The 24,096-nt window shown below is 38.8% G+C and overlaps 1 protein-coding gene across 1 annotated transcript; it reads left to right on the top strand.

Moving 5' to 3' along the window:
• Positions 1-317: 317 nt before the first annotated feature.
• On the top strand, positions 318-22,766 carry SPATA6L (spermatogenesis associated 6 like). Its single transcript, XM_088521012.1, has 13 exons — positions 318-362; positions 1,354-1,491; positions 3,283-3,331; positions 4,225-4,266; positions 6,875-6,999; positions 8,798-8,875; positions 9,198-9,467; positions 12,745-12,853; positions 13,605-13,648; positions 15,709-15,902; positions 18,762-18,855; positions 20,056-20,171; positions 22,423-22,766. The coding sequence occupies exons 1-13, from the start codon at positions 324-326 to the stop codon at positions 22,451-22,453; spliced, it is 1,329 nt and encodes a 442-aa protein (XP_088377138.1). The 5' UTR covers positions 318-323; the 3' UTR covers positions 22,454-22,766.
• The last annotated feature ends 1,330 nt before the right edge of the window (positions 22,767-24,096 follow it).

The following is a 24,096-nucleotide window of genomic DNA, read 5'->3' as shown; positions in this document are numbered from 1 at the left end:
GGCGCTGTGCGGGGCTGGGGAGAGTCGCACGAGGAGCTGCAGTCACTGCCGCCGCGCGGTCTTTTCGGCTGCCCTTAACCCCGCGGACTGCCCTGAGAGCCGCCACCTGGTGCTTTATGTATGCATATATATATATATATATATATATGCAAATATGTATATATATATATATATGTATACGGGTATAGATGTATGCGGCGCGCGCGTGCGCGGCGCGTCCCTTGGGCGCCGCCCGTTAGGGGCGTGTCCGGCCCGCGGCGGCCGTTGGGGGACGCGGCCGGTCGCCATGGCGACGCGCGGCGTGGCGGGCGCCGGCGGGCGCGATGCCGCTGCGGGTGGCGGTGGAGCTGCAGGTGCAGGCGGTGAGCGCGGGCGGCCGTGGTCCCGGCAGGGCTGCTCCTGAGGCGAAAATAAAATAAATAAATAAACGAACGAGGGCAAAAAACCTCATGCTTTTTAATCGTTCGATCTCTTTTGGGTGTCCTTAGATATCCACCGGTGTGTAGAACGTCACTTACCGGTGTCTAGGAGATTGGTTTGGTAAAAACGCAAAAAGAGTGTGCTAAAAAGGTCTGTTAAAAAGAAAAAAGAAAAGACCCCACTATAAAATGCGAAAATGCCCCGTGCTATAAAACTTTGAGTGCTAAATGCATAAATATAGTGGAGACCTGGTGTCTTGAAGAGTGCTTATATCGTAGCGGAGAAGTTTTGGGTGTTGTGAGACAATTGTAAAGCTGAATCATACCCTACGTGGGAATTGTACCTTTTTTCATCACAATAAGTGATGGGGGAGGGGGATGAGAACAGTACAGAGATGACAAAAAAAAAGGCTATGTTTGGAACTGTGTGCTTAGAAATTAAATTTCTCATTGTTTCAAGACAGATATTAAAGAGCTATACCACTAATTTGAGTATGTATGTATGCCAAATGTGTTTACCATGAATCTGTAGACACTGGTTTGAGAATAGAGCTTACAGGTCTGTATATACATGCGCTGATATGTATATGTCATGACAAAATTTTGGAATATCAACACTGAAAAATTACCATTAAAATAATATAAAATGACATACTATAGTGAAATGATTTTTTTAAAAACAATGTAAAATATTTTGGCTGAAATAAATGCCAGGATGAAGTTTTCAAATACGTTTATATGCTTCCTAGGCAGGCACTGATGTGCATATATTTCAGGGATTCGTGTTTTTCTGTTCCCAGGCGTTGAATCCCATTGAATCCCGTCTGAGCTGGGCGGTGGTAGTCCCGCTGACTGAGTACATGTGTGTCTGGTGCATATGTGCAAGACTGGATTTGAGAATACCATGTGAACACAATTTTTTTTCTCTCATTAGATCACATGTCCTGGTGTGTTCCTGCCAGAGAAACATGACGTTTATCTCAGCGTGTGCATCTTGGGTCAACACAAGGAGACGGAATGCCTTCCTCCCGTTTTCCCCCTCTTATTCCATGAGAAGATGTTGTTTGAAAAGGTGAGTTTCACTTGTTACATGCTTTAGACTAGATCGTCCAGTGCCTTGTACAATTCCTGTACAACCTAACTTTTGTATGACTGGTAGGTAATTATTATTGATATTGATTGTATGTATCTTGACACAATGTGATGAAGTATTAGACCCACTACTAAAAAGGAATACATTTTAACATGCCCTAAGATTTCGCAGTTTGAGGTTTTATTGAGAGCAATAATTGCTCTCTGCTCTCTGCTCAATTGGTTATGGGATGGCATTTCCTGCAGAAAATTCTTGTATAATTTCAGAAATGACAATAGCATATAATGATAATTGCTCTGAATTATGCTGTTTCAGATTTTTTTGGGGAAGCAAAACAGTATCTACTGTATATTCTACTGTGGCTCTCACCTATTCAAGATTTTTATTATAGCAAGAGACATATGGTGTGAATGAAGATCCAAATGAATGACAGGCAAATGCTTTTGTCAGCCTTTTACATGCCATGTTAACCTCTGAAATCAAGTTTTCAGCTTGATTTTACTGCACTGCTCACTAGTTCTGGTTCTGCTTTTTTTTTTTTTTTTTTTTTTTTTTTTTGGAAATGTGGGCTGGGGCAAAATGGCTGTGCCTGTTGATAAGCAGAACCATGCTGATACCAGCACAAAACAGAAACTGAAAAATTTTAGAATTATGTTTTTATGTGTTGCTTTCTGACTGTTCTGCATTCTGAGAAACCCTTCCTTCTTCATTGCACTCTCTGAGTGTTTCAGCTGCTCTAATACTCTTTTTACATCGCTGTCAACATTTCTTTCTCTGAGGAAGAGAGAAGGTGGTTACTTTCCTTTGTCCCTTGGGGTTATTGCTGACACAAGTGAAAAGCTATGGTCAGCACATGTGAAAACTACAAAGTAATTTCTGCTGGGACTTTACTGAATCTTAGGGTGAACATAGCTCTGAGCCTGTAGCCTTTTGGATCCTCTGTAATACATGTCCATTGCGTCGTTCTGACACGAAGTTAAAAATGAGATAATGTATCCCACTTTTATAGGAGAGCGGGTTCTCTTACATTTATCTAGTGAGAAGAGGAGGATCAGGGTAATTATCACAAAGCAGGTGACGCTTGATAAGTTCATAGCCTATTTTATCTCATACTAATGTGTTTGTGAAATGGTGTTTTTCATGTGTTTATGAACTGGTATTTTTCATTTGTAGGTATTACCTAATATGAAGCAACACATTTTATTTCTCAGGGAAGACATTTATCTTGCTCAGCCCCACCCAAAAAAGTTCTCACTAAAATACTTTTTGAAAGCACTGATAATATTGTAAGAAGGATGTTGATAAGTTTCATGGGGCATAGAAAAGCTACCCAAAATGATCGAGTGAGTAAGATATAGGAAAGAGAAACTTCTTTAGATAGACAGAAAATTCATCATGAAATACTGACTGGAGTTTGTGTTAAAATTCCCATGTATTGCAAAACGTTTGCAATTTCATTCCAAGCAATAAGAAGAATATATCTGAACAGGACATAATTTGCTGTAAAACTAAATTTGCAGTAGAACTAATAGTAAAAGGTACTTTTCTTTTCCCCAAAAATGTCACATACTTTAAAAAATATAAATGTAAACAGCATAAAAATATTTACCATTGTCATAAATAGATATATATTATTAGTTTAGTTTGATTTTGCTTAGTGGCAGCATGATCAAAATAGGCAACAAGTAGTAAACTGTTTCTATGAATGCTGGATTATTAAATTAATTTATACTATAATGACTTTTTTCACTCACTGTTATTATCTTGAAGGTCTTTGAACATGCTGTAGATCCTGCTGCTGTAACTGAAATACTTGAAAGTAAGTATAATTTAAAAAAATGTTTGGAATAGATGAACAGCTAAAAAATGACAAAGTAGGTACCTATATGTACACAGTCTGTCTCTCTGCTTGTTTGTCTGTCTTAGCTAAACGTTGTGCCTCTTACATGTTGTTCTGGATTTACCCATTTGAGTGCTAGTCTGTACCTCCTGTACGGTGAATGGCATTCTTCCATTCTCAGGCCAGGATTTTTTCCTTTACTTTTGTGTACCTAGCTTGTGCTAGGCAGACCTGACAAGGCTGCTTTTATTTATTTTTTTTTTCCTCTCTAAATCTTTCTCTTGAAGTTTGTAATGTGTCATGAATTCAGTGACTGGATAGTTCTTTTTCAAATTAGAAAAATCAGTACTTCTTACATTCCGTTTCATCACTTCAAGTCACCTGCCCCATGCAGGCAGACTTCTTCAGTCATACTGACAGAAGGAGATGCTGTCGTTAGTTTAAACAGTTGTTATCCCTTAATCTTAATCTAGTTAGCACCCATTTGCTCTTACTGGATCTCAGGTTTTCGTGCTCTGGACCAAGTAAGCTCAGCAGAACGTCAAGCCAGAAGCCATTGACGCAGTGACTGTCTCATTATCATCTAATCCCACCAGGTGTCAACAACAAGGGGTTATTTTGTGCTGATACTTCTTTCCTGCTTGCTTCTTTTAAATTATTAATAGTAGCCTTACAATAAATACTCCAGGAACTCACTGAAAGAAGGACTAGCCTTAAATCTGTCTCTCTCTTCTCTCTTACCCTCCTGTCCTTTCTCTATTTTCCTGTCCTTCATCCTTTACTATTAGGTTAGTTTCCATTTTGTGTACCACAGGAGTAAACAGTAAATCTATTCTAATTACTTAGCTAGGGTGTTATAATTTGTTTTTCAGGTCTCGTAACGAAGTTTGAATTAATTCAGCTCACATCTCCAGGTAATAGGCAAGTAAATGTTTTTCCACATATTAGGTAATTTTACAATGAAAATAATATCAGTGGATGCTAATTTTATACCATGCCTTCCAACTTTTTCTACTCAAAGATTACGCTGGCTCCTCCAACTCCATTTTATTCTCCCTTCCTCACTTCATCATATATATTCTTGGGAATGCACTTGAGGTGAAAAAAATAATCTCTCTTCTGACTAAGCTTATTGAATGCTGTGTTAGGGTCACTCATATTCTTTAGTTTCCTTTGTTGCGTGTTTTAATTTGCCAGCAATAATTAATCAGAACATGAATATAGTTCATCTTAGTAGGTAATAGTGTTTGTTTTTTTGCAGACTTTATATTCTATTTTTCATAAGGCAGGAAAAAAAGCAAATGACCCTGAGTGGCAGATAAGCGCTGTTGTGAAGGTCAGTAATTACAAAGCAGTTGTATATATTCTAAAACTGTAGGTTGCATTTACTTTGAAAATTATTCGTTATTGCTCTATCAAGCCAAATTTAAACTATACATTATATTTCATATGTAGTCAATATCAGCTGTACATTTTGTATTTGTTTTTCAAAATGCTTTGCTTCAGATGTTCATTTCTCCCTTTCAGCTTTGCTTTTTTATTTTCAAAAGTTGCTAATATAATAAAGGGTAATTTGTGATTTCAGCTTAGAGAAATATTCATTCAAAGGAGAGATTTTTTATTATGTCTATTTAAAATCCTAAGCAAGGCCAAAAACTTTTTGTCTGTCTTAGTCCACAGACTGTGAACGTTGTCTTTTCACAGAGTTACTTCCATTCAAGCTTTATAGGTATCAGAATCTCATGTAGCTACATGCAGTGTATAATGGTTTTGTTCTCTGAGCTTTTCACATTTTCTCTGTGTTCGATAGGACTGAAAGATTACTCAGTATTCTCACTCTTCTTAAAAGGATGAGACTGTACTAAAAAGTGGTTGCGGATTTATTGATCTCCTCAGAATATTCTAGTCTTGCAGAACACCTGGGCTTTGTTCTGGATAGTACCTACAAAGTCTTTCATGTCTTTCATTAATCAAACTTCAGGTATTTTCTTTCTCTTTGTGTCTTTTGTTTTTTTTTTTCCTCTGAAAAAATAGGCAGTTGAAAGTTGTACTTTTTTCAGAGGGAATGTTTTCTTTTTTAAAATTTAATTATTTCAAAGATCACTCAAAAAAAAAAAAAGCCTAAACATGTTCCTTGTAAGAGGAATGAATGTCAGCTTCTGTCCTTCCTGTATCTCAAGATAGTCTGCATACAACAAAATTGACTGTTTGCTTGTTTTTCTTATTAAAATTTCTTTCTGGTCATTGACAACCAGGGATCAGTTAGAAAAGGCAATTCTTACAACGAAATTGACTAGAAAAGATTGAACTGTGAATAGGGTCAAAAGTGTTACTGTCTTTCTTCCCTTATTAGTATTGCTTTATCTAGATATCACCAAATTGAAAGGGTTGTGTTTAGTGATCATTAGAAGGGAGCAAGAATACTGAATACATCCAAGGCAGTGGTAGCTTTCACCTCATGACATTGCAGTGTAACATTGGGGCCACCCTAACTGGTCATTTCAGTGAAGCAAAAGCTTCTAAGCAGGGCAGTTGACAGTGTACCTGACAATTTTCCTGCTGCAGAGGATGTTATAAGAGCATCTTCTGTCTCTGCCTGTGCCACACAAACAGAGCAAAACTGACCCTCCTCTTCTCCATTCACATTGAGCTCAGGAAGTGCAGTTTTGAAGGCAGAGAAGGTCTGTAGCCGAGTGTGGTATGTGGATACTTTCGCCCTTAGTTAGTGGGCCGTAAGTCTCATGTTTTGTGACTGGGTAGCCATTTATGTGATGCTGACGGCATAGCTAGCTCTTTGGAGGGAATACAATTTAAGGCAATAGTGGCTGCCTTTGATTACCATTTTTAAGATGACACTTATTTTGAACATATGTTGGAATGTTGTAATCTCATGTCAATCTTTTTACATTATTCCTGTGGGCAGCTGATATCAGTTAGTTGTTTGTTCAGTTTGTAAAATCCTGGTCATACTGAGAGCACCGTGAAGACCTCCACTTAAACCAACTGGACTAACATTTAGCACGCTGAGTGTAGACCCATACATTATACTCTGTAGAAATTGTGTAGAAGAGGGAATTTGTCTTCTAACCTCATCAAGAGATGCTGGTGTTCATTTCTTATGTAGTTGGGGTGCCATGTAGGTAAAACAAGGAGCAGATTTAAATTTGGGGTCACAGCTTTGGACATTCTACACGGTATAACTACCCAGTCTACCTTCAGCCATTCACCTCCCCAGAATGGTTTGGGGAAGTCCTGACAAGGAATATTAAGAATAGTGTCAAAACTCACTGTTGCTATGCTAAACCAAAGTCTTCCATAAATATTGAAAGCATAAATGGTTTGTCTGCATTTTGCTTCTAGCTATCTCTGACAGCACAAGAGGAGCAGCATTCTGTCAAAGACGTTCACACATTCCTGAATTTGTACTGACATCTGTTTTTCATGAAAATTCCAGAACAACAACCCTGGAAACTGTTTTTACTTTTGTATTTATTTATTTTTCTTTTTTTTGTATTCTTTCAGCAGGAGATGGCCTTGCATTTTATGAAGAAAATACTCGAGATTTTCTGTTCCCAGAGCCTAAGCTGACTCCTGCATATCCTGGTGTGGACAGAGAATTATTGATGAAAACATTTTCTCATTTCCCAGTAAGCCACCTGCCTATTTACCATGTATGGAGAAGTAGGGAGGCCAGCTACCTAGGAGTAATTTGCGGGGATTGGAATATATTGAATGAACTTTGGTCTTCTTGAGCAGAGGGAGGTGCTTGGGTGCCCACTTTCTTATGGATGTGTCTCAGAGGATATATCAGATAGGTACAAGCTTCACAATTACATCTTAGTCACAGATAGTAAGAAAAATCTCTGTGTAGGCAGAAGACATACCTCTATTCTCAGAATCTGTGAAGGGACTAAGTAATTATCATATTTTTATGTTTCTTTGCACTGAGTGCATAAAAGGGTGCCAGCTTTCCATCCATTTTCTTTCTTCCCTATACAGTCTCATTCTATCAACTCTGCTCTTGTTTTCACTCATCTCTTGAGAGTCTTACACTTTTTTTTCCATTGTGAATCCTGCAAGTGCCTTTCCTTTACAGGGTTTGTGGGTTCTTGAAGCAGTAATAGCAGCCCAAAAAATGCATTTAATCCCTGTCACTAAATTAAGGATTTTAAAAGAAGCAATAAATTTGGCTTGAATTGTAGTGATTTCTCACATAATAGATGTGAGAAAAAGCAGAGAGGAGCATCCTTCCTGCAGACTCAAATTTGCATGGATTCATAGGCAGATTTTTTGTGATTTCTATACAGATTAGAATGTATTTATTTCAAAAGAAAAACTGTTTTTTTGCATTAGTTGCTAATGAAAAAAGGTCTGAGACTTCTACAACAAGTAACTATTAGAAACTTCTGCCTACTACAATAATTCTCACCATACTTCTGGAACAGAAATGTAGAACTACATGTTCTAGTTAGCCAAATGTTGTTGTATGAATTTTAACTTCGTTCTTAGGAGACATAAAAGTGACAGTAAATTATGAGACAGATATGTAACTAACCTGATTTCCTTTGATGCAATGTGAATATTATTAAGGGGAAGCACATTTTTTATGTTATTTAGTTATTTATAATGTTATTTAGAGATGAAATTGTTTTGAGTTGATCAGGTTAAGCAGTTTGACATACTGTTGAAAACCTAACTGCTTTATCAAATTGTCACAGTAGAAGAGGAGAATAATTTCATGTTCGTAGGACAACCATAGAAAAATTCAGGTTGCAGACCTCCAGAGGCCAGCAAATCCAACCTCTGATCAAAGAAGATCTAATTAGATGTCAAGATGAGTCTTGAATACCTCTAAAGATAGAGATTCCAAAACCTCTCGAGGAATTTGTTTCACTATTTGGCTTCAGTCAGCAGGTTCTGTTAAAGAGAACTTGGGTGGTACCTCTGTGGCATTCAGTTTCACACATTTGGAAGTATCAAACACCTGATTCATCAAGAAGGCTAGCGTGTAAATACACCTGCTAATCAAATGATGAAGAGCTACACATCTTTTATGTAGTCCAGAGCATTCTGCTCACCTTTCCTCACAGACCTGCCTTTATGAAGAATGCGCCGGTACTGTGCTGGTGTCTCAAGTGTGTATTTTGATCTTGCTGCCCTGTGCATTATGCTTCCCCTCTTGAAAGGTTTATGCCTATTAAAAGTGACTCCTATATCCCTGCTCAGCAGATTAAGATCAAATTGCTGGTTTTCTTAGCCATACTACTTTGCAAACTGTTCCTTGCTGGTGAGTTTGCCACACGTCTTTTCTAGTGGCAGTGCCTCTCTCATTTTGATTATGCAGTTGCAACTAAGAACTTGAAATATTCCGTCTGAATGTTGAATGGGGGAAGATGTATACACAGTCATAATGTTTTAAAACATTTTCCTTGTTATATTTTTAAGGGAATAGCACCAAAAATAGAATTCTCCACAAGAACAACCATCACAGATCTTCCACTTCACTGCAAAGGGAAGAATTATGTAAGTAATTATAGTTAGGATTCAGACCTGGTTAAAATGGACTAACCTCTGATAGAGTCCACATGTTGCACATTGTAGCCTTTTTCGCCTTTATATCTAGATATCCCACACAGCAAGGGTAACAGGATGTACTCCATCAGAGAATCACAGATTCCTCAAATTTAGTTTGTACATACAAAGATCTAAATTCTGCTTTCATGTGGTCAGTAGGTCATTTAATTAAGTTCTGCTTAGAGCTTGCCATTCTTTTCGTGAGAAGGTTGCAAATACCTTGTACCTGTTTTCATTCAGATAATTGTGCAGCCGTTAATTTCTTTGCCAGGCCCCAAACAGAGCAAGGAATCAAAGATCTGCATCTGCGTCCCCCAAACAAAGGAGCAAGTCATTAACACAATGCAAGACATCGGTGAAAAGGGATAAGATCCACAAAAGGCATAAAAGGTCATTAAAATCACAGGCTCCTTCTTCAAATGTTAGAGACCACTTCCGTGATCTTCCCACAGAGAACCCACAGCAGCTGTGCAGACCGAGTTTGCGGTCTGCTGAGTGCCATCCGGACAGTGAGAACAGGCCACCACTGGTAGTCAGACATGTAAGTCTTTAAAAATTCTGGGAAATTTTTGTTAGGATAAAAATAACATTAATTTTTGTCTATTCTATCTTTTTCTATCCCATTTTTCCTTGTCTCATCTTGGGCTGTTTAGATTAAGGGAAGACTGAAGAAATTTAATAGCGGGAAATAGGACAGTGAGTTAGCTACAGTCAGGAAAAGAAAGCAGTATTGACAGTGAAAGTTTCAAAGATATATTTAGATAAGATAAAGACAGAAAAATTTCTCCCTCTTCTCTTTGCTTTAGGACCAAACAGATCAGAGCATTTTTTTTGTGGTTAGTAAGGTATTTATGAGCAGATAATTTCATATTCTTTGTGCCTTCTGAAGCACTGGAATTAACCCAACTAGACTCACAGACAGACCAGTCAGTCTGTGACAGGGATCATCAGTCCCCTTGATTCTACTTTGACCTGTCGAATTTCTCCATTAGTCACTTAAATCAGTGGAAGTGTTTCTAGATTTCATCCAGCTTTGCATTGGGCCGCTTGGGTGTCCCATCTGATTATTTTGTTGTCAATATGTTGTTGCAGGATTTGTCTGAATGGAAAAGAGGGAGAGAGTTTCTCACATGATCAGTACTAGCAAGCTAAAGAGATAGGTATCTGGAGAACCTTGTGTTTGCTTAGGTCCTGGTCTTGCATTCCACAATCTTATTTCATTGTGCATACATTTAGCAGTCCAGCTTTTAAAAAATTGTATTAGTTTTATAACTTTCCACAGTTATTTTAATCTGTAGCAGGGTATATTTCTTAAATCTGGCTTTGCATGGGAATCGTAAAGTCATTTACCCTGAAATGGATCCCCGGAGATCATCTAGTCCCACCTCGCCTCAAAGGAGTTCTGGTTTGATTAAGTTGCTCAGGACATTGCACAGTTGTGTTTTTGAATATTTATGTGGATGGAGATTTTATAGCCTCTCTGAGCAGCTGTTTGAAAATCCTTATGGTAAAAAATAAAAGTCCTATCTAATTGGAACTTGAACTGTTGATTTTTCTTGTTCCTCTGTGCTTCTCTGAGAAGAGCCTGGCTCTTTCTTCTCTACATCCTTGTTGTAGACAGCAACAGGATCTCCTTTTAACCTTCCCCTTTAAGGCTAAATTAACCCAGCCTTCTCAATGTCTCTTTATCATATCACATGTTTCAGCATCCTGACCATTCTGGTGTATTTCTGCTGGACTATGTAGTATTCTTAGGTCTGTCTTATACTGGAGACCCTGAAGCAGGATGTGGTCTCATAAATGCTGAATAGAGGGCAAAGATCACCACCCTTGACCTACTGGCCCAGTCTTACTAATACAGCCCAGAACATAGCTGGGCTTTTTTTGCTGCACAGTTTTGTACATTGCTGGCCCTGTTGTCCACCAGGATCCCACAGTTTTTTTTTTTTTTCCACAATGTTGTTTTTGAGCCAGTTGACTCCTAGCCTCTAGAGCTCCATGGCTTTGTTCCATTCCCAATGCAGGACTTTGTGTTTTACCTTTGTTGAACTCCATAGTGTTTCTGCTGGTCCATTTATCTGGCATTTTAAGGTATCTTTCAATAGAAGCCCTGCCTTCTGGCATATCAAGTACTCTGCCCAATTCTGTGTAGTCTGGGAACTTGATGGAAGTACTCTTTGCAGCCTCATCTAGGTCATTTGAAAAGATTGTTTAGACATTGTTTATTCTGACACCTGCAGTAACTGGTCACCAGTTGGACTTGAACCACTGATCACAAGTGTTTGATCACAGTTGCCAGGCAAACATTCCACAGAATTTATAGTCCGTTTTTCCTGTCCTTATCTCACCAGTTTGGCCATAAGGATACTACAGACCTTGATAGAGGCTTGCTAAAGTCAGTGTCACCTACTGTTCCTTCAATTATCCATGCAGTCCTCTCATCATAGAAGGACAATAAAACATGATCTACTCTTGGCAGTTCCATGTTTACTCCTCCTAACTGCCTCCTAGTTCTCTGTATGTCTGGACAAGGTTTTTAGGAAGATTTGCTCCACAAATTTTCCAGAGACTGGAGGTAGGTGACTGGTCTGTAATTTCCTGGGTCCCCTTTTTGTTCTTCTTGAAGGTAAGTTTGCATTTTTCCTGTAGGACTCTTGTTTTGGTCTTTCAAAGATAATGAGGAACTGCAGTGCAAATGACATCAACCAGCTCTGCTCTCATCAGTGCTCTTAGATGCATGCCATCCAGACACAGCCTACTAGATATGCAGCATGCCAACATGCTTACCCCTGCCTGCTGATAAGGTCCATATTTTCCTCAGGTTTCCCAGTTTGCTGGTGCTGTATTCACAGAATCCCTTGCCCTTTATGACTTTTTTTTTTTATTATTTATAGCTCCAGCTTTGCTTTGGCATTTTCAATGCCATCCTTGCAGGCTCAGGCAATGACTCTTGTATTCCTCCCAACCTTATTTTCTCTGTCTGCATGCTTAGTTTTCATGTTTATGCTCAGTCAGGAGTTTCCTAGCCATCCATGCTGATAAATGCATGTTCCTTCTACGCAGATTTTTATATAACATTTTGTTATATACAGTTCTCATTCTGAACTCCAAAAGCTCCAGCCCACATCTGTTATTAGATTGCTGTTCAGTCAAGAGCACACTGCCAGCAGGAGAGTTTACATTTTAGCATGGGAAACAGAAAAAATGCAGTGAGTTGCTGCCAGATCCATCAGTGCAGCGTTACAGTGCTGTCTGTCAATTGATCTAACCAGTGCTTGGAGTGGGGAAATGAAAGACCCTTACAGGTAGGAATGAAGTCAGCAGGATTTGTGAGCCTAGGGTGCTTTTTTGTTTTTTTGAAGAAAAAATAATCTCTCTTTCACAATAAGTAGCATCTCTAACTTCAAAAAAAAAAAAAAAAAAGAGTTATTTTCACTGCAGATAGATGGGGACCAGCACAGGAAACCAAGGGTAGAAAATTTCTAATTTCCAGAATTAATTTGCCATTCTATGGCAAATTTTTGTGTAATTTTTTTTGCTGTAGATTTTCTACACTTTGTCCAGAAACTTTCTGTTTTAAAATTAAATTTAAAAAAAGACCAAACTGTTTTCAGAAGATGTTATTTTGCCAAAATGTCTGCATTGTACCTTTCATGTTTTTCCTCCTGGCTGTGTATTTTTTCCCTTTTTGAGGATTAAAAAAAAGAGTAAGAAAGGGAGGAAGAATTATTATTTTTGGTAAAGGCTGGAAATATGTGTCTTTAGACCTAGATTTGTAGATTAAGAAGTGCATCTTACTTTTCTTTCTTCATATTTAGGTGGACAGGTCCAAATCATTCGGTGAAATAACCTCACCATTGTCTTTCTGCAATGTGAAGAAAAGTTTGAAATCAGCAAGAGATTCTTCCAAATTTCATATGAAACAAGGTACTTATAATTTGAGCTTAGCCGTGAAGAAATATTGCTAATACCAGCAATGATATTACCAAGTATCTCAAAGAAACCTATACATGTAAAAAACATATGTCAGATTTTGCTATTTGCAGAAGAACTGGTCAAAAAAGAGAGTGCTGCCTAGGATAAGCAGGTAGCAGTACCTGGAAAACAGTGGCTGCAGAAGCTCTAAAAAGTGATTTCTCCTTTGTTGAGTTGCATATCTCTCTGAAGAAAACAGTCTTGAAGACAGTTCAAGGAAAGAGAGCTTGATTCTTTTGTTCTTCATTGACTAATGTTTTTCTTTCCCCAGCCGTGTGTTTTTTTTCATTAAACAGTCCTTTAAAGGTCCTCATCCAGTGTCCATTCACGTGAATAGAAACAAGCAATTTTAGATCAATAGTCAGTGTGAAGTTATCAGTCTTACGCATCATCTGTTCTGCCCTTTGTCATATGCAAAATATTCATAAACTAATTTGCATGTGGGAAATGGCACTAAAGCTACACAATCAAAAAAGAAGTATATTTCTGTTTGAAAAGTATCTTATTACTGATAGAGATGTAATCAAAGTACTGTAATACAGGTACATAATGTAACTGAAATTTATAAAGAGCATTCCCTGTAAGGAACATTTTGTGAGAATCCATTTTTACTTCAGTGCTAATATATTAAAAGTGAAAGTACCAATGTAAAGTTAATCGCTAATAATGTCACTGAAATGCTCTTTTTTTTTTTTTTTTAAAGCTTTAACTTTTGATAACCGTGAAGCATCAAAAACTTCAGTTAAGGTAATTTAAAAAGTAACAAGTGAAGGATTCCATCTTTTCTGTTACTAGTCTAGCCTATATATTCTACAGAAAGAATTTCATGAGGAAATTTGATGGTTTGGAAAACGGTAATGGATAAAGCTAATTAAATAATTATGGGGAAATGTGAGAAACATAATAATTTGTCTCCAGGAAAATGAAAGCCCTGCAGCATTAATCAATATTATATTTAGAAAATCGTGTCACATTATTTTCACTGAAAATCCTTTATGTTGCAAAAATTTTAGGGCTAATCTATATGAAACTTTCCCAGCCCAACTGTGCTGGACTTCTAGAGACCATACTTTAGTAAAAAATCTAACTTATTAGTGTTCTAGGACTAAGTAAAAGATAGAGTAGACCAGAACGCTCTTTCCAATGCCTGCATTTCGTTTGGAGGCATGTGAAGTAAAGTTATATCTGTGATAGCGCTAGTTTAACTTGTTTGACTATGAAGAGCAGCAAAACTAATGCAGTATCACCATTATGGGAGGGAGTTAGTTATGCAAATGGAATCTCTAGTCTAGGAGAAGAGTCTAGTCTTCTAGTCTAAGGAACATCACTGCTAGCAAACTAAAACCTAACTGGCTTAAAGACAGTTCAGCATTTTGTTGTGTGCTGTATTAATATATCTGATTAAACTACAACTATACCCAGGAATTAGGAATCATCTAAGCTAACTAAACAAAAGAAGGTTTGACATCTAGTATAAGATAGTCATCCGAGGTCTTTCATTTTGCAATGGAAAGATGATGATTCATTCTTTCATAAAATGGTCATCTAAGGCAGCTAAGATGTTTCACACCTCATCACTTTTGCTTCCCTTAATTGACCAAGGGGGAAGAGAGCTCTGGGACATGAGCTAGCATGGCTCATTTAAAGCATGGCTTTAAACTAGATTTGAGGTGGGAGGGGGGTATCATCGGGGAAGCAGGTTATGGGGTAGGCGATGGCCTGTCCTGCTACTCGCAGCAGGCTGACTCTGTAGCCTGTGTAGGGCGCTCTAAACCTGAAGAGGCTAAATGGGAAAATAAGAGAACTTCTGAAGGCCCACATGGTCAAGTTCCAGCTGCCCCAGCTAGAAAGAGAGGCACACTGGGAGCCCAACATACCTCTATGGTATGCCTCTACATAAACACATGCAGCATGGGGAATAAACAAGGGGAAGTGGAGATGTGTGTGTGATTACAGGGCCACAATCTCATCACAATTACTGAGACATGGTGGGACGGGTCTCATGACTGGAACATGGCCATGGATGGCTTTAGGCTTTTCAGGAAGGACAGGCCTGGAAGGTGAGGTGGTAGAGTTGCTCCTTACGTGAGAGAGCAACTGGAATGTATGGAGTTCAGCATAGGGGAGGATGAAGTGCGAGTCGAGAGCCTGGGGGACTGAGGATTAAAGGACAGCCCAACAAGGGTGATGCGGTTGTGGGAGTCCAAACTGTTTCCATCACAGAGTGAGCTGCTAGTATGTTTCTTTTTTACTGAGTAGTTAAAATCCTCTTGAACTCCTTCTTGACAAATGCAAAAGTGCAAGTTATGTAAAGACTCAAAGCCCTTCTGTGTGATACATCTTTTCAGATTTCCTCTCATTTCCAGGGCCAGCGTGATTATTTGAGAGGGATGCTTATTAGGCTAATGCAGCAAAATAAAGCTTTCATAGATGATGCCAGAGGCAGCTTGTTTATCTGTCCTATAGTGTCTTATGTCTTTACTAATGAGATGATTCCAGGCAAGAATAATGAGTTTGGTTAGCTTTTGTGAGCCACTCATCAGCATGAAGGACTCTGATTGTTTTTTTTAATTATGGTCACACTTTTAAGGGCTTTCATTTCATGTACCTAACAGTAGGTCTGCCTACAGTTTTTAAGTTTGGCAATATGAATTTATTTAATGCTAATATTTCCCTTATTCTTTATTGTAGTAAAATGGATGATGACTTCTACCTTCCTTTCTCTCCCCAGTCCCTTTCTTCCCCCCTTATCTTTTCCCCCTTTTAAATGTCAATTCTAGCTACTTATTTTTTTTCCTTATTTGTAGATTGTCAAGGAGCCAGCAGAACAGGCTACTTCTGAACATGATTCATCATCTTTTGAAACAGATGAACTTTTCAGCTACCAACAGCATTCTCCCAGTCAGAAGCATTTAGCTTTTCACTGTGCAGCTCCATCTGCTATCTCCCAACAGCTAAAGACACCAAATCCTGCTCAAAGTCCCTCTCCTCTTCAAAACAGGTTCTAGATTCATAGTCAGAGCAACATTGTGCTGTGAGACTATAAGTTGAATGATGACAAGAATTCACATTCTGTCTTCTTGGAAAAATTGAATTCATGATTCACAGAAAAAAAAAGAGTAGAAAAATTGTGGCAATTAATCAGGAAGTGATAACCTAGTATGGGTATATGGTTCCTTCTGTTAATTTTCCTTCATTGTCTTGGACTCTTCAGAAAGTGTGAAAAACTAGTTAGTTGATAGTTGACTTTATGTCCAGAAGTGTGAGATTTCTGTTCCATCTGTATTGTTTTCATAATTATAAAAAGAAATTTTTGTTATCACAGAAAAGTTTTCTGCATTTTATGGTGAGTTTCAAGAATTAGGGACATGTCAGGTAGAAAAATACAAGTAATGTATTCTTTTTGATTGTATGCACATTATTGTTTCTAAAGCTTGCAGAGCGCTCTCATGATCCTTACCTGGAATTTAGATGCAGTTTCCCCTCCCTTTAGCATGCTTTGGTTTGTGTACCTCTGGCAGAGGTGGACAACCCTTTCTGTCCATTTGTGTAGATGGCAGCCAGTGCTTCTGGTCATGAGTGCTAGTTCAGATGACATTTTTGTGGACTGAGCCAACAGGATCAAGATTAGTTCCCTAGCAAGAACATGCTAGATGCTTGCAGGGGGATTCCTCAACTCCAAATGGAGGAACATGTGGTGTGTATCCTGTGCTCTGCTTCGGCCTAAGCTCTCTAGCTGGACACAAAGTCACTCTGAGCAATCAAGTAAAAGACACAACCGGCCTTCAGCTTTGGAGAGGAAAAGTAGGTAGGCTTCCTCTTCTGGGTAGTATCTCCTTCCTCCCATGTGCTTAGGGCAACTTAGTCTTTCTATCTATTTACTAAGTATTTGTAATTGAGTGCGTGGTGGGATGCAAGTTTGCAGCAGTTCCTCAGAGCAGGGCCTTAGGCTGGGAAGTTTCTGTCCTCTAAGGGTGTTAGTGAGCCCAAGGTTGTCACTGTTGCACAGAGAGGTATGGTCTTGCTGCCTGTATGTAGCAGTGTCCTGTTGCTTCCAAGTCAGCACCTGCCTCTACCTCCATGAAACTTTCATGAATCAAATGAAGTTTGTTCGATGTGAAATTAGTTCCCCTCCCAAGCTGGAAAAAGCAGCCATGGTCAAGGTTGAGGCAGGCCCCAGAAACACTATTGAGAGTCACTTTTCCCTGAGGCACACAGTTGACAAAGGGCTTCAAGAAATGCAGCTATTGAAAGCTGTTGTGGTGTCGTTGCTGTGTCCAAGAGAAAGTTTTACTGTGCCTTCCTTTTGGCAGATCTTCAGATGGGGAAACCTGTTATCCAAAATCCCAAGACAAATGATTTTTCTAGTGTCTCCTGGCCCTGCATTGCAGAACAAGCAGGTTGGATGTTGGATCAGTTTGTTGGTTGCCATGATTTGCATTGGAGATTTTCAGGTGTGCTCTAACTCAGGTGTTTATGCAAGACATGAGTGATGTCTCCAGCTTACACAGACACAGCAGTTTCTTTTTTCTTAATGCAACTGAAAAGAGTTCTGTAACTATTGATGGCAGTGAAGCTGGATTATGCTGCGCTCTCAGTAGAGATTTGCCTCATATACCTACTGTTTTTCAGGGGCAGCTTGAGTTGATCTAATAGGTCAGGCACACCAGCATACCCGGAATGCTAATTTCTTTCCATACTCATCGCACACCTACCTGCCATGCTCACGTAGGCCCACAAGGACAGTTTATTTTGCCTTTCCTTCCAAGCTGATGTGTATCACAACTCCTTTGGCCTCCTCAGCCCAGCATTGAAATGCAGGTCACGACAATCTCCTTCTGGGGAAAGAACAAGGACATATGAGTGATTTAAAGAAGTGCTCGTGTGCTTTGCTGGAGCAGTCCCTTTGAGAGGAATGGTTTCTGTCTGACCATCTTGTACTGGGCTGGTGTCTGCTTTCCATGTGGGCTGTGGAGCCACTTCGTCATACATTTTCTCACTTGTAATTGTAGGGTTGTGTAATAAATATTGATATATATATATATTTCTCCATCCTGGGAAAGGAGGAACACTGATTTTTTTTTTTTTTTTTGGTAATTTGACTCAGTTTCTAGACATATAAAAATGACACTGTAGTGAATCATTTTCTCTGTAAAGTGGATTAAAAGAAACATGGAACAACTTCCTAGCCCAGTTAATGCATCTCCGATGTGGTTGTCAATCTGCATGGTTCAAATTTTATTGCTAAATGTTGCAGAAGGCTGTTAATTACGCTGGCTAACAGAGTTGTAAATATGCTGTTAAAGGGACAATATTTTCCTACCAGGCAAATGCAAAAGATTCTTTTTAAACCATTAACTGTATAATCTTCCTGATACTAAGAGAGTGAGAATAGACTTTAAGTGCTTCTTATGTGTATTGTGGCCTTCCCCTTTTCAGTGTGATCAAAGACAACTATGCCTCTCTTTATTGACAGGTGTGAGAGAAGAGACACTGCGAATGATGATGAGAAGCAGAGAGGAGTCGAGGACAGAAAGAGGTAGGGAGCAAGGATAGAGAGGGCAGAGCATGTTTAATGAGAGGGATGAGAGGGAGGGATGGAGGAACTAGTCTGATGAAGCCTAAAAAAATTGTTGGGAAGAAATAAGTAGCTGAAGGAGGACAGGGACAAAAGCAAATGTGTTTGTGGGTTTCCCTATGGAGTGTTGAGTGCCCTTGTTGATGTGAGGGGATGAAGGGAGCAGTGTGATTTGGTATGGAAAGGGTAGGACAAATGAGGCATCAGCTAGAGTGCACATGAAAAGGAGACATTTGCACTCCAGAGGGGAATGGGGTGTGACTGTTTGATCTGCTCCAGCAGGTTGTCTCCCGGTGCGGATTCCAGCTGGGAGAAAATCAACGAGCGGGTGCGGAGCCTCCTCACCTCCACACAGGCCAAGCAGCGGCTCTCCGCGGTGAGTGTCAGGGTGGCAGTGCAAGAGGCACCAGGGGTGACGTGACAGCGTCTCCGGGTTCCAGTACATCAGGCTCGTGGGCCCTGGGCCCGTGAAGGGGCCCGTTTAGTTGTGTGCACCTCACACGGTGCAGCCGGTCTGGACTAGGCCGTGTTTCCTCGCTTCCCTGCTTCCCAGTGCCATGGACAGGAGGTCAGCAGGAGAGTCTCAATTTCCGCTCGTGAATGAGCACAGCACAGTGCCAGTGGCACGGGAAGGAAAAGGATGGTGCACGTGAACACCATGTAGAGTGAAAAGCAGAATATCCAAACAGGTTCTCAGATTGCTGTGCTGGAGTGAGTGAAGGAACAGTGCACAGCATCACTTTGGCCACAGCCAAAGTTTTCCACTTAGCAACACCATTTGCCAGTCCTCTTAAGAAAGTGAGTGTATTTTCACTCTCAACTACGAAATGAACAAAACCCCTGCCCACCTGCTATTGGAAAAAGTTGTCCCCTCTGCTTTGCACAAAATGAAGCAATTTTTTGTCCAGTCCTCAGCAGTGACAGCAGTTGCAATTTTCTTGACTGCCTAATGTGTCTTACCACGAACACTGAATGTCAATGTCCTTCATAAAATCAAATATACATATATATATGTAAGTATATTTATATATATTTCACATTTGCTTTAAGCAGATCAATACTTTCTTCTTGTTCCCGTCAGTGGATTTTATATAGGAATTTATTTGAAGCTGAAACTAGCCTTTCATTTATGAAAAGCACACAGGAATATATTTCTAGCTTGTCCTCTGTCTTCTGATCTCAGCTTGCATCGGAATGTTGATTTTAATTTACTTGTGTACCTAGAGCATGTACCTGTCTGATCACTAGAAGTTTGTTATAACAAGGAGTCCCATTTTTAGCTAGTTTATTCATCTTGTTCATTGCATATTAGATAGTTTTTGTCACAACCTCTAGGTGGAGGCAGAATTCCAGTGAATATCTTTCCTTTGTATTTCTTACCATTCTTAAATGAATTAAATTCTTCTTAAATTAGTTTTAATATAAATTATTGAGAAGATTATAAGGGACAGAGGACCATGTCTGTGGCCCTGAGTTAGTCTGACACTTTTGGAAGGAATTAAAAGGTTTACCTTGAACTAGATACTTTTGTCTGTTCTTCTCAGGTAGTGAAGTTGACTTAAGGTGCTTTTTTTAGGGAGTTACTGAGAATGAAATTGATGATGTCCTTGAAAGAAGATCTGTCTGTTTGAGGAATTCCCAGTCTAATGACTCAGGGAATGAAGCTACTGCTAAGAAGCTATTATCAGAAAGGTAAGCAGCGTAGATCTTTTTTTTTTTTTTTTCATATTCTGGATTTATTCCAGACCAAAGATTACAGAATTACAGAATGGTTGAAGTTGGGAGGGACCTCTGTAGATCGTATAGTCAAACTGACTCTGTTCAGGCAGGGTCACCTACAACTCATTGCCCAGGATTGTGTGCAATGGCTTTTGAATAGGTCCAGGGATAGAAACTCTGCAACCTTTCTTGGCAATTTGGTCCTGTGTTGCATTATCCTCACAATAACTAAGTTTTTCATTATGTTCAGATGTTCAAGCTGAAACCTTTCAGTGTTTCAGTTTGTGCCTGCTGCCTCATCTTATCACTGAGCACTACTGAAAAGGGGCTGTTTCCATCCTCTTTCTTGGTCTACTTTGAAAATCTCGGCCAGAAACTCTAAAAGAGCTTCAGTGGAAAATTCCTTGTGAAGCAGAACTAAAAATAAAATTGTACAGTAATTGTACAGTATGGTAAACATTTCCCGTCAACAGCTTGATAAACAGTAAGATAGTTGAGTCTTTAGGAGTAAGGTAAGGTAATAAATCTTTAGAAGCAGCATTAGGTAGTATTTTATGTTCATAAAGTTATTTAAAGGCTGTATAATCCAATAGGAATGAACAGCAGAGTGGCTGACAGCCCCAGATTGCTTTACACCGATGAAATGATCTAGCTTAGATCCTCACATCAATGTTATCTGATAATGGCAACATTTGAAAGTATTTATCAAGTTCTGAGGAACTTGAATAAACAACCAAGACAGCCAACAGCTACTGGAATATTTTAAAATTTTTAAAGCCACCAGGTAGCTGCTGTCTCTAAATAACATAATCTTACTTTTCTATGATAATGTTTTGTGCCTGATCCTTTTAAGACCTCCATTCCAAACTCTTCTTTCAGAGTGGTATTTTGTGATTCCCATTAAATGTTTAAAAATACACTGAGGGCAGATTTTCTTCTTTTTATATTCTCAATATTATTTAATATTTACCTCTTATTTATGGGCTGCCACTCTTGAGGTGGATGTTTAATATTCCCATGGAAACTTCCCAATAAAGAAGCAATTGCTTTAATAAGTGGAAATGCAGGGGAAATTACTGGTGAGTACTGGGAACTTTTCCAAGTGTGGCGTGGATTAATTCAGGAAGTCAGACAGTGAAAATTGCAAACGAGGGTTGAGTTGGCCAGCTTTAACATAGTTAAATGGCAGGAAAGAAAGAAGGAGAGGAAGGAATGTTGTGTGTTTCATACAGTATTGCCCAGAAGTTTCTATGTCTCCAGGTTTTTCACTACTCTTCTCAGCTGTTCATGTTATCTCTCCTCATTCGTTTGTAGGCCAGACAAATTGCAGGTGAAGGGAATTCCTCTTTTATCTTCATCTGATAGTGCCATAGAGTTAGGACATATATCTAGTCTGTGTATAACACAGTTTTTTACTGGTTTGCTTTCCATTATAATTCAAAAATAATATAGGACTTCAGCAGAACTGGTAGTCATGTTTATGGAAATAAACCGGAGCATCTAGAGGGCTAAAACTGTATGATCCTGGTTTCATGTGAGTTTCATGTGAATAGCTGATGAAACACCTAAAAGCTAGTAGCTTTAAAGCCCTCTTTACCCTACCTCACCCCAGTGAAAGCTGACCAGTACTTTTCCACCAGCTGTCACCTTTTGAATTGCACTTACAAGGCTCTGTGGTCCAAGGTACAAAGAGGATCTGCAGAAAGATCGTAAAGTCTTGGCCATTTGCTTTCAAAATAGCTTAAGTGGTGTCCTGAATAGCATGATGATAGGCATAACATCCTTGCCACGTAGCCAATTCCTCACATGGCTTCTTTTGGAAACAAAGAGTCTGGAATGTGTCCTGAGCTTGCTGGATCCTTTCAGCATGATCAGGTTGAGATGGCCTGCATGAGGTGACACACAGTATGAAGAAACAGTGAGCTATATCATAGCATCCTCACTTGAATGCACCTCACTTAAAACTCAGTGGGAATGTCATTTTACTGTGTCCACAATTTTTTTTTTTTTTTTTTTTTGTGGCATAGTCTCTGGTTAGTCTACAAAAGCACATTCAGATGATATATGCTGAAGTCCTAGATCTTAATTAAAATAGTTTCTCAACGATTGTTCTTAAACATAGTTTTCTTGGAGACCATAGTTGAGAAATGTTGAATGAATGCTAATGAAACACTCATGTAGATACTCTGGCTCTTGGGCAGTAAAGTTATTCTTGTTACTGTAGGTGGGACGGCACAGTGACTCCTGGAAACTGATCTGAACAACACACTGAGAGATGCTTCTCTTCTGGCTGAGCACTGTTATCTGCCACTGCATAAGAATGTCTGATTAAATGATTACCAGTGGGTTCAAATATTACTGTCACAGAGGTGTGAATTTACTAGCTTATTACTAGTGCAAAGGCAAGTTTCTGAGTCTTGTCTCTGGTCTCTACTTTCCCTAGGTTTTGCACTTAGAATCACCATTAAAAAATTACAGTCCTGGAGCTGATGATCTAAAAGGGTTAGACTTCTCAATGTATGTCCATAAAAATAGAAAAGGCCCTTTACTTGCATAATTACTATCATACATTCTCGTCCTTCTTGAAGAAAGGTAGCTGAAATGGATCTTTAATACATATACTTGACATAGCCTCTTTAAGAAAATAGTTTGAGGAACTGAGAAATGCACAGGAATATATTTTGAATGCTTTAGTGAAATCTTGCAGCTTTCTAACTTAATTAAATGTATTTTTTCTGTGAAAACACAAGTTATGCTTGTCATATAAGAATGATTTTTTGGATTAACACAAAGAAAATATACACAACATATGCCCTATGTAGACATTGGAAAGAAATATTTGGAGCGAAAACTCTGCTCTTTGTCTGATCAGCTTTTTAATTTTTTGTTGTTATTAAAAAGAGATTTATAGAAAATATTACAATGTAAAATAAGTTCTATTTTGCCTCATAACTTTCTTCTGAGCTAAACTGCCCACTTGATTTGAGAGCCAGTGTTCTCAGTTGTTTGCATCTTGTCTCTTCAGTTCCCAAACCTGCCAAATTTAAATATGGGTTTGATAAGGTGTGAGGAGAGTGCAGACTGGTGCTTTGAATGTTGCTGAACATCTCCTCTGGAAAAGACGGAGAAATCCTAATTGCTCTTGTTTGAGTTTTGCACAAATTTTGCAAGAAAACATGCTTTCAAGTATATGACAACTGAAATCCTGTCCAATGTGTGGTCTGTGATACATAGTTTGATTCCAATGATTTCAACGTTATTTCTAGTCTTCGAGCAGATCATAGGTGCCTTTTGCAGGGTAAAAAGATACACCTCTCTTCATACCTCCACGTCTTGTTAGTGTATGCAGTAATGGACAAGACAGTTTGGTTGTTTTCAATTTCCCATGTAACAGCAAGTGTTTATTATTCCACATATGAAGTATAAGTATACTTTCCCTTATTTCTCTGCAAAATATATGTGGGTAATGGATTATAAAATATACACAAATGATGAGGCACAAAACTCTCTGGAAAAGTGTCACAGATAAGTAATCTGTGCATTCCTGAAATTTGACTTGCTGGTCACACACAGCATTGAGGGGTTGGTAAATGGGAGAAGATGATCGTCTAGAAAACTGCGAATTCCAAGCTGTGGAATTTGGAATCTTCTTAATGCTGTTTATATAGAATTGCTTTAAGATATACCTTTAAGCAAACAGGTTGCTTGGGGGATTTTAAATTAATTGAAAAGATTCCATAAGATTCACATGGCCCTGACATGGGAAATCTTACAGGTTGCAAAAATGATTTACTTTTAAATGATTAGGTTTTTTTTTCCTAAGATTAGATTTTTTCTGAGATTAGTTTTGTACTGTGTTAATTTAGCAATAACTATTTCATTACTCTCTCAGTAACGT

Source organism: Tinamus guttatus, unplaced genomic scaffold, assembly GCF_059628265.1.
Source record: "Tinamus guttatus ecotype Peru unplaced genomic scaffold, ASM5962826v1 Tinamus_guttatus_pri_ptg000110l, whole genome shotgun sequence".
Taxonomy (NCBI): domain Eukaryota; kingdom Metazoa; phylum Chordata; class Aves; order Tinamiformes; family Tinamidae; genus Tinamus; species Tinamus guttatus.
The sequence above is the reverse complement of the archived record's forward strand: the minus strand, read 5'-3'. Positions and strand labels throughout refer to the sequence as shown.

What these genes read in the sequence shown, in the direction of transcription:
- SPATA6L (XM_088521012.1), top strand. Translation starts at nt 324, where the DNA reads ATGCCGCTGCGGGTGGCGGTGGAGCTGCAGGTGCAGGCG. An exon ending in CATCAAAAACTTCAGTTAAG is followed by an intron (nt 13,649 to 15,708) that starts GTAATTTAAAAA and finishes CCTTATTTGTAG; the next exon opens with ATTGTCAAGGAGCCAGCAGA. An exon ending in CCAAGCAGCGGCTCTCCGCG is followed by an intron (nt 18,856 to 20,055) that starts GTGAGTGTCAGG and finishes TGCTTTTTTTAG; the next exon opens with GGAGTTACTGAGAATGAAAT.